This window comes from Scomber scombrus, unplaced genomic scaffold (assembly GCF_963691925.1).
Source record: "Scomber scombrus unplaced genomic scaffold, fScoSco1.1 SCAFFOLD_477, whole genome shotgun sequence".
Lineage (NCBI taxonomy): Eukaryota > Metazoa > Chordata > Actinopteri > Scombriformes > Scombridae > Scomber > Scomber scombrus.
In genome coordinates this window covers 4,366-15,319 of record NW_026910247.1, presented here as the reverse complement: position 1 = coordinate 15,319, position 10,954 = coordinate 4,366, and the positions used below count along the sequence as shown (strand labels likewise).

General features: G+C 42.7%; 1 protein-coding gene across 1 annotated transcript; it reads right to left on the bottom strand.

Annotated features, from left to right (window-relative positions):
• Positions 1-1,124: 1,124 nt before the first annotated feature.
• On the bottom strand, positions 1,125-10,738 carry LOC133976820 (ATP-dependent RNA helicase A protein-like; the record flags this gene model as incomplete). Its single annotated transcript, XM_062415018.1, is given in 12 exon segments — positions 1,125-1,287; positions 2,603-2,749; positions 2,783-2,921; positions 4,257-4,303; positions 6,600-6,649; positions 6,651-6,734; positions 6,736-6,750; positions 6,854-7,041; positions 7,414-7,544; positions 7,803-7,936; positions 8,916-9,073; positions 10,684-10,738. Coding segments are annotated over 11 exon segments (1,209 nt in total), but the record flags the coding sequence as incomplete, so codon positions are not given.
• Positions 10,739-10,954: the final 216 nt, after the last annotated feature.

Below are 10,954 nucleotides of genomic sequence, written 5' to 3'. Positions count from 1 at the left end.
AATAAAATGAGGATTTTCCACTATTTCATAGATAAAATCCATCTGCAGATTAATTGATAACCCTCCTGTTGTCCTCGAGTCAAGGAAGGAAGGAAGGAAGGGAGGAAGGAATGAAGGATGAGGAAGGGAGGAAGAAGGAAGGAAAGGTGGAAGGAAGGGAGGAAGAAGGAAGGAAAGGTGGAAGGAAGGGAGGAAGAAGGAAGGAAAGGAGGGAGGGAAGGGAGGAAGGGAGGAAGAAGGAAGGAAAGGAGGGGAGGAAGGAGGGATGGAGGAAAAAAGGGAGGGAGGGGAGGGAGAAAGGAAAAGAGGAAGAGAGGAAGGAAGGAAAGAAGGACAGAGGAAAGAAGGAAGGGAGGAAGGTAGGGGGAGGAAAGAAAGAGAGAAGGAGGGAGGGAGGAAGGGAGGAAGGAAGGAAAGAGAGGAAGGAGGGAAGGAAAGAAGGAGGGAGGGAGGAAGGAAGGAAAGAAAAAGAGAAGGAGGGAGGGAGGAAGGAATGAAGGATGGAAGGGGGGAAGAAGGAAGGAAAGGTGGAAGGAAGGGAGGAAGAAGGAAGGAAAGTCGGGAGGAAGGAAGGAAGAAGGAAGGAAAGTCGGGAGGAAGCGAGGAAGAAGGAAGGAAAGGAGGGAGGAAGGGAGGAAGAAGGAAGGAAAGGAGGGAGGAAGGGAGGAAGAAGGAAGGGAAGGGGGGAGGAAGGAGGAAGGAGGAAGGAAAGGTGGAAGGGAGGAAGAAGGAAGGAAAGGTGGAAGGAAGGGAGGAAGAAGGAAGGAAAGGGGGGGGAGGAAGGAAGGGAGGAAAGGAAAGAAGGAAGGGAGGAAGGAAAGTAAGGAAGGGAAGGACAGAGGAAAGAAGGAAGGAAGGAAGGTAGGAGGGACGGAGGAAAGAAGGAAGGAGGGAGGGAGGGAGACAGAAAGGAAAAGAGGAAGGGAGGAAGGAAGGAAAGAAGGGAGGGAAGAGAGAGGAAGGAAAGAAAGAGAGAAGGAAGGGAGGAAGGAAGGAACAGTCAAAACAGACGGGGGTGAATTCTAACCGGGAGAACAACACGAAGGTTAATATATTAGTTGCAGCTTTAATTTGATGCATCACACGTTCAGATTAAATGAATAAAATGAATTTTAAAGACGTACGAAGGCCAGCGGTCCCTCGTCGATGTTGCTGCTGGTCCAGGGGTTCCAGTTGACCTGCGGAGGCGACCAGGGGATGACGCCGGCTCCCGTCTGACGCTGCGACGGCTCGAACGTGGCGATCTTCCCCTGAAGCAGAGACACCCGGACTGCTGGCGTCCTGAGGCTGGACGAGAGAAACACAGAACACGTTATGATCTGTCCAACAGCTGCTTATTTACACATCCACCCTAACCCTAACCCAGCATCATAACACGGATATATCGGTGGCGATGCCGTCCGATATGTGCCGATAATCTTTATGTATGCAGCATTTTATTTAATCTGTTTTCCTAGTTAAAGTTTAATATTTACACATTCCCTGTGAGCTTTACCGTTTCAGTGCGCTGATATCATTTTTATTAAAATTAAGTCTCTGTTGCATATAATTATTGGCCAATATATCAATATCGGAAAATGTTATTCTTTAATACCCTAATATCGGTATCGGCCCCCAAAAATCTACAAAAACTAGAGCTGGGCGATATGGACAAAATCAAATATCACGATATTTTAGACCAAATACCTCGATATCGATATAGAGATGGCTGTTGATGCTTTCACTAAATATTTACACTGAAATGTTTGATAAATAATAATCAGTAATGTGGATATAATGACAAAGTGGGGTAAAAGCTTAATAACAGAACAGCTAGAACAATCTGGTAAGTTCAGAAAATAATATATTTTGCTGTAATGTAGCTTTAAAACCAGGAAAAGACTATTACGATATCCTAAATCTAAGACGATATCTAGTCTCATGTCACGATATCGATATAATTTCAATATATTGCCCCAGCCCTAAAAAAAAAAAACTAAACTAAAACTACCTAATCACTCTAAAAATAATCCATTTATGTCGTGACATATTGTTTAAAAAATAAAATGCTGTTCAATGGAAAAGTTTTATTTTTTTCTTTTTCAATACAGACGTTTCAAAATAACACATTTTAGAGCTGTAATCATAATACTGTGAAACCGTGATATTTTTGCCTAAGGTTATCATACCGTCAGAATCTCATACCGACCCATGCCTAATTCATAATATGGAAAGGATGACCTGTTCGCTAAGTCTACGGATGGACAAGTATTTACATTACTGGAAAAAAAATGGATTATGTTTGCGACCACAAGAGATGCTCACTGAGCCGTTACTGTATGAACTGAGTTGTATCTCCATCAGTATAATGTCTGTATGAATGTGTTCCTTCTTTCCTCCTTCCTTCCTTCTGTCTGTCCTCCCTCCCTCCCCTCCCTCCTTCTCTCTTTCTTTCCTTCCTCCCTCCCTCCTTCTTCTTCTTCTTCTTTCCTCCGTCCCTCTTACCTTCCTCCCTTCCTTCCTCCCTCCCTCATTTCATTCCTTCTTCATTTTAATTTCAAGTTAGTTACTGAGGTCATTTTCAGGGTTTAATTGACCTATAATAACCGTGCGTGTGACTCACAGGTGAGGGGACGGTGACTCCGAGCTCCTGGACGACAGCAGAAAGCTTCTGTTGCAGCTCCGGACAAACGTTGACCTGGAACGCCTCCAGCTGGACACACAAACACAAACTTCCAGATTAAAGCAGACGTTATTTAAAGCAGCAGGTCTGTTAATGAGGGTTTGGTGTTTCTGGGCTTACAGTCTCTCTCCCTCCTTCTTCTTGGTGATGCCGGAGTACGCCTCGATGACTGCCAGGTGGTACAGCTGGCGGACCAGAGACAGAGCGCACGACTGAGCCGCCAGCTTCTTGTTGGAGCCGTGCTCTCGAGCCGTGACTCCTGCAGAGCAAACGAGAGGAAACGAGAGGAGACGCCATCTTTATTTAACTCACTCAGGCTCCATTAATGTCAAGACTGAACTTTTTATTCTATCCTCCATCCCTCCTCACTTCCCTCTTCCTTCCTTATTTCCTCCCTTCCTTTCCTTCCTCCCTCCCTCCCTTCTCTGTTCCTTTCCTTCCCTCCTTCCTCCCCTTCCTTCTTTCCTTTCCTCCCTCCCTTCTATCCTCCCTCCCTTCCTTCCTTATTTCCTCTGTCTGTCCTTCCTTCCTTCCTCCCTTCCTCACTCCATCCTCCCTTCCATCTGTCCTTCCTCCCTCCCCTCCTTCTCTCTTCCTTTCCTTCCCTCCCTTCCTTCCTTCCCTCCCTCCTTCTGTCTTCCTTTCCTTCTTCCCCTCCCTTCTTCTCTCTTCCTTTCCTTCCCTCCTTCCTTCTTTGACTCGAGGACAACAGGAGGGTTAAAGGAATTAGAATTACTCAGAATTACCTTTAAAGTAACAAACATCTGATAGGGTTAAATATGTAAATATGTAAAGTTACTTGTTCTGTTGATGTTAAAGTTTGTTTAAACCTTTAATTTTTCATTTGCACTGTTTGTCCTTTTAATTATTTTAAAGCAAATCATTATTTTATGCTGCAACCTTAAATGTAATGCTCTATTCTAGTGTTTTATTTCTCTCTTTTCTATTTTTCTGTACTTTTTTTTTTTTTTTTTTTAAATTAATAGTGGGGGGGGGGGGGGGGGTTAACTGTATTTTTTAATGTTTCCATGTTTTTACTATTATTGGGTTTGATTTTTATTTCTCAATTTGCATGTTTTTATGTTTTTTTATTTCCAATTCTTACTGTTAAATGTTTGTTTTATATAAAGCACATTGAGTTGCCGTTGGGTATGAAATGCTCTTTATAAATAAAGCTGCCTTGCTTTAACCGTTACATACTGTTCAGGGTCAAAGTTGACCCATTTTAACACCAAATATACATTTCTTTTAGCCAGACTTTCCTAATGTGACCCACATTATAGATAAATGGTAATAAAAAAATTTTCTGTGTAGTTGATACACTTTTTTACACATCCAAACGTACAAATTTGACCCTAGTTTATTTAAAACTCAAAAATCAGCATTCAAACATGTATCTTTAAAATGCTCTACCAGACTATAAAACAGTGACTCTGAATGTCTTTTTTTCCTCCATAACATTAATCAAAACATTTATTAATGACTGAAGAGGGGATGTGTGAATGTGAAATTAGTGTAGAGACTAATTATGAGTCAGAATATGAACTTTATGTAAAGGGTTAAACCTAAAAAATGAAAGAAACATTGGTCTTACTTCTGCCGAGCTGCCTCACAAACAGCTGCATCTCTGCTATGAAACTCCTGCAGAAACAAACACAAAACATCACAGCTTCACTCTTTATGTTTCCAGGAGTAAAACTGACAGAAAGCAGTGAATAAGAAGGAGGAGTGTGTGTATGAACTCACCTGCTTTGCTCTCAGTGGGACGCCCGTATGTTTTTTCTGCCAGACTTTTTCTTTATAATGATTTTTAATAAACACCGATGGACCGGTTAGTCGTCCTCCCGGCTGCTCTCGGCCCTGCGGTGGAACAGCGACACCAGAAATCACAACCGGCCTCCGAGCTGCACCCATGGGAGAGCTTTAGTGCGCCTAAACGCCGTCCCATGTCTTCCTTCAGTGAGGTTGTGAGTTCTGGCGTCACCGCGGCGTTTCCTCTCCTAACTATCACACAACCTGCTTCTAGCCTGATTCACCAGCTCAATGCCGCTCAGCTTTTATTAAGCTTCCTGTCGATCCTCCAGGGGTCAAACTGACCCCCGTCTGACTGTTCCTTCTTTCCTCTCTTCCTTCCTCCCTTCTTTCCTCCCTTCCCTCCTTCATTCCTTCCTTCCTACCTTCCTTCTTTCCTCTTTTCCTTTCTCTCCCTCCCTCCTTCTTTTCCTCCGCCCTTCCTTCCTTCCTTCCTTCCTCCCTTCCCTCCTTCCTTCCTTTCTCTTTTCCTTTCTCCCTCCCTCCTTTTCCTCCGTCCTTCCTTCCGTCCTCCTTCATTCCTTTCTTCCTTCCTACCTTCCTCTTTTCCTTTCTCCCTCCCTCCTTCCTTTTCTCCTCCCTCCCTCCATCCTACCTTCCTTCCTTCGTCCTTCCTTCCTTCCTCCCTCCCTTCCTTATTTCCTCCGTCCTTCCTTCCTTTCCTCCCTCCCTCTTCTCTTCCCTCCTCCCTCCCTCCCTCCCTCCCTCCCTCCCTCCTTCCTTCCTCCCTCCCTCCCTTCTTTGACTCGAAGACAACAGGAGGGTTAAAGGAAATCACTGTTAACTCTTAAACTCTCATATAAAGAGGATTATTGGACTATTTTACAGATTTAAAAGAAGTGTTGAAAAAGCTCTTTTTTAAATACTTTATAAATGTTCCAGATTTTCTAAAGCTTTGTTTCTTATCCAGGATTGAGCTGGTGAGTGTGCTGCTGTCTGCTTTCATCAGTGAGATCTCTCTGGTGTAGCCGACACACTCCGGAGGTCTCTGGGTTTACGGCAGTCCGGCAGAAAAACATACGAGACCATCTGAACACCAAGCCATGGATCACTTTAAGATATTCAACTGTTTTATAACCTGAATCATTCATCGCCGTCCTGCTGGATTTAATCACATTTAAACTCCCTGAAATAAAAGTTCTCTGCATCAACTCACTGAGCCAAAGAGGAATCTATAATAACATCTTATATTTACAGACCATTCGATCATGTTATTGGTCTCTTTTCTCTTTTAGATTTTAACTGAATTTATCAACATTTATTATTTTACACTGTTTGATGGAAACGTCCAAATCCAACCTGACGAGGAAGTAAAAGCTGTTAAAAGGCTTCAAACACGGAAAAGACTCAAAGTCAGAGTGAAAAACACCAAGAACCAAAGAGCCAGAGGAATTACATCTGGGAACTAAATTTGGGAACTAAGCCTAAGAATGAAATTTGGGAACTAAACTCAGGAATGAAATTTAGGGAACTAAGCGTAGGAATGAAATTTGGGAACTAAACTCAGGAACTAAATTTGGGAACTAAATTTGGGAACTAAACGCAGGAAACTAAATTTTGGAACTAAATTTGGGAACTAAACGCAGGAACTAAATTTTGGAACTAAACTCAGGAACTAAAATTTGGGAACTAAACGCAGGAACTAAATTTTTGAACTAAATTTGGGAACTAAACTCAGGAACTAAATTTGGGAACTAAACTCAGGAACTAAATTTGGGAACTAAACGCAGGAACTAAATTTGGGAACTAAACGCAGGAACTAAATTTTGGAACTAAATTTTGGGAACTAAACGCTGGAACTAAGCTTAGGAATTACATTTGGGAACCAAACTCCGGAATTAAATTTGGGAACTAAACCCGGAAAATGACCTGAATAACTAATTTGAAATTAAAATGATGATTACCAAAATCTTCAATAAAGGAATCCCAAAAAGTGAATCTAACATTTTGGATTTCTTAGCTTGTGATTAAGTTTATGATAAACAGAATAATCAATAACTGAACTTCTAACATCACAGATCCGCTAAAACGTGTCTAACGAGCCTGAACCGGCTGCAGCGTCAGGTTGGATTTGGGTTCATTTCCTGCAGGTATTGAAAGCGTAGTGGCGTCTCCAGAACCAGACCTGTTGTGGTCCGGTCCCACTTGGCTGTATTTATACTCAGCGCTGGTTTTCCTCCTTCTGGAAGAACTGGTTCAGACGGGCTTTGGCGTTCTCCAGCGTCCAGTTACCGTGCAGGTTAGCGTTCAGGTCGACCTCCCTCCGACTCCAGAGTCTGCAGAGAGGAAACAAACGTCTGCTTTAATAGTGAAACTCTTAATATTTTACTTTTTAACGGATTCTGTGTGTCGTGAGGTTTGAAATGAACTGGATCGTACCGCCTGAGCTTCCTGCTCGTCTCTCTTGGCGTAGTACTCCTTCAGGTTGGCTCCTCGCTCCCACTGACCTCCTTCTGCTGCTCCTTGCTCCCACTGACCTCCTCCTCCTCTTGCTCCTCCTCCTGCTCCTCCTCCTCCAGAGTAACCCAACCCAGTCACTCCTGGAACCGGACCGGAGCTGCTGTCGTCTAACAAACAGAGATTTAATGTTTAGATCAAAGTAGGTAAAAACACGTCTCCTGTCTCAGTGTCAGATTTAGTTTGGATGCATCCTGTAGAACCTGATGATGTAATAGAACCTGATAATGTAATAGAACCTGATGATGTAATAGAACCTGATGATGTAATAGAACCTGATGATGTAATAAAGTGCATTTCCCAATAATGTAGTAATCTCTGTACCGATGATGCAATAAATTATTATATTATTGGGTTCACCTTATTTTGCAGAACCATAATAATTGAGTTATGAGGGTTTTTTTTTTTTTTTACATTATCAGGTTTTAAAAGTCTCATTAATTCATGTGTGATGATGATGATGATGATGATGATGATGTTACCTTTCTCAATCTTCACTACAAGGTGAGGAGGCAGAGGACCACTGGGAGGAAGGTTACCGAAGCCTCCGTTTCCTCCCTCCTCCTCCTCCTCCTCCTCCTCCGTCAGGCTGATCACATTCTGGGATGCCAGGCTGCAAAGAATAAATCAATCAATCAATCAATCAATCAATCAATAAGCCGATATACAAAACACAGCTTTTTATATCATGTGTTGGAAAGCTCATATCATCATTTAATTATTCTGGTTTCATCTTTACAAACATGATGCTGCTTTTCTTTGTCTTAAATTATAGTAAACTGAATATCTGTCAGTGGTAGAAGAAGTATTCACATACTTTACTGCAGTAAAAATACTTTGTTACAATAAAAGTAAAAGAAGCTGTTCTGACCCCCGGCTGCTGGGACTTCTGCAGTCTCCGAGTCGGACCAGATAGTTGACGAAGTCTCGAGCCGCGTTGGTCTGAGCGTCTTTCTTGTTGGTGGAGTTTCCCATCCCGGTGTAGTTATAGGTGTCGACTCGGACCTGCAGCAGGGGGAGGGGGGTGGGGGGTGGGGTTAGGGTTAGAATACACAGAGGAGAAGCAGCAGCACACATTAAATATAAAACCATCACCACAGAGAACCAGCTTTAACCCTTTATAGTTCTCACTTTGTGTCACAAACCAAAATCTATTGAACCCATTTAACTTTTAGGTCAATGTTTAGCACTTGTATGAGGAATGTAATGCACAGACAGACCATCAGATTGTCTTATGGTTGCTTTTATTGATCATATTAGGAAGGAGAGGTGTAATACTTGGACCTGATTAAACTGTATTATACTGTGTTGTAGTGTGCTGTGATCCACCAGGTTCATTTTCTCTCCTGTCTTATGGCGCTTTTCCACTACACAGTTCCAGCACGACTCGGCTCGACTCTACTCGGTTTTCTCTGGGTCTCCATCAGGGATAGTACCTGGTACCTGGTACTTTTTTAGTACCTGCTCTGCCGAGGTTCCAAGCGAGCCGAGCCGATACTAAATGTGACGTCATCAGACTGCCGGCCACTGATTGGTCAGAGAGTCACTGGAAGAGTCATGAGCCGTCCAACACAAGAATCAAACCCGCCATTTTTAAAAACCAACAACAGCGTTACAGAGATTAGTTTCTCTTCTCTTGCTTTGTGTGAGACAGAAAGCCTCATACAGCAGCAAGTACACCACTACCTCCATGTCCTCCATTGGTTATGTGTTTGTGTCGCGTATTAAACAAAGTCACGGCAGTTTAACACAGCGTTGCTATGACGACCCCGCTCACGTTGAGGAGGAACTATAGTAATGGAAAAGGTTCCTGGTACCAAACCGAGTCGAGTAGAGCTAGAACTGTATAGTGGAAAAGCTCCATTAGTTACACAGACTGACCTGCATGTGAATCTCTCCTGTGAGCTGCAGTGTGTTTGGTTTATTTTGTTCTCCGTGTTGTGAAAAAGCAAAAACTCATAAATAAGAAGTGACATGAACTCACCTCACACATGAACTTTGGGCGGTTCTTGTTGCCTGCGGCTCGGATGTCGTAGCTGGGAGTCAGCTTCTTCTTTCCACACCAGGCATAAAGGAAGTTCTTGATGTCCGCCATGATGGACGGACTGGAGGCGGAGTTTCCTCCTCTGAAGACTCTTCACTCTGAAAAATGTCCATGAGAAACTCACATCAGTTAATTAACTCATTCATTCAGAACCTGAACTCATACTATCAGCCATCAGACACAACACCACAGCTCCCAGTAAATCCCATTAACTCCCAGTGGCTCCAATTAACTCCCAGTTCCTCCCAGTAGCCCCCTGTACCTCCCAGTAGCTCCCAGCAGCCCCCTGTACCTCCAAGTAGCTCCCAGCAGCTCCCTGTACCTCCCAGTAACTCCCAGTAACTCCCAGTAGCTCCCAGCAGCCCCCTGTACCTCCAAGTAGCTCCCAGCAGCTCCCTGTACCTCCCAGTAGCTCCAATTAACTAACAGTAGCTCCCAGTAGCTCCCAGTAACTCCCAGTAGCTCCCAGTAACTCCCAGTAGCTCCAAGCAGCTCCCAGTAGCTTCCATTACTTCCCATTAGATCACATAAGCTCCCAGTACCTCCCAGTACCTCCTAGTAGCTCCCATTACCTCCCTGTACCTCCTAGTAACTCCCAGTAGCTCTCAGTAACTCCTAGTAGCTCACTGTACCTCCCAGTAACTCCCTAGTTAGAGGTACTTGTACTTTACTGTAGTACAGTTTGAGGTACTTGTACTTTACTGTAGTACAGTTAAAGGTACTTGTACTTTACTGCAGTACAGTTAGAGGTACTTGTACTTTACTGTAGTACAGTTAGAGGTACTTGTACTTTACTGTAGTACAGTTAAAGGTACTTGTACTTTACTGCAGTACAGTTAGAGGTACTTGTACTTTACTGTAGTACTGTTAAAGGTACTTGTACTTTACTGTAGTACAGTTAAAGGTACTTGTACTTTACTGTAGTACAGTTTGAGGTACTTGTACTTTACTGTAGTACAGTTTGAGGTACTTGTACTTTACTGTAGTACAGTTTGAGGTACTTGTACTTTACTGTAGTACAGTTAGAGGTACTTGTACTTTACTGTAGTACAGTTAGAGGTACTTGTACTTCACTGTAGTACAGTTTGAGGTACTTGTACTTTACTGTAGTACAGTTTGAGGTACTTGTACTTTACTGTAGTACAGTTTGAGGTAAATCACAGATAATATGGGAACCAAACTTCAACCAGAAATCAGTATTTTTTCTGCTTTATGAGCAAAAACACTAAATTGACTGCATTAATATAACTTTATATTATTTCTACTAATCAATGACAACCTTCAGTCACATTCGGCATATAAATAAAAACATAAAACCGTAAATCAGGGTGTTAATTTAGCAGATGTGTAGAGACTAGTGTATAAAAACAGAGACTGGAAACTGGTTAAATTGCTTGTTTTTTTTAATGGAGTCTGGTTTGGACTTAACGGCCAAATTTAAACCGAATATCTTTAAATATATATATTTTAAAAAGGTCGACCAAAGCTAGAATGTATGTCAGCAGCTGAGTTGTATTTTAATCTTAATTAATTAATATTATATTGTTTTTTTAACTGACGGTAACGTTTGCAGCTAAACTACCGTTAGCCTTTGATAGCGTTGAATTACCGGCTCGGTTCTGACCTTTAAACATGCATTATTAAAGCCTGTAAAACCCATTTAATGCCATTAACTATAATAATTAGAAACATTAAATTAATTACTCACAAACTGGACCAGACTCCAGCAGATCTGCACCAACTGTAACACAGTTTCTCTTCCTATTGATTCACAGGATGGCAAAGGATTAACAGGCCGTACTCTGCCTCTGATTGGCTAGTTCCCTCTGCCTCCGTTGCTTGGGATTGGTTAGAGTCAGGTGGAATGTCAGGGTGAGCCAATCAGAGGCAGGATAGGGCGGGTTATTCCTTTACCATCCTAGGGAAAGAAATATAGCCGTCAGTAATCCGTTGCCTCGAATCAACGGTTCACCGCCGGT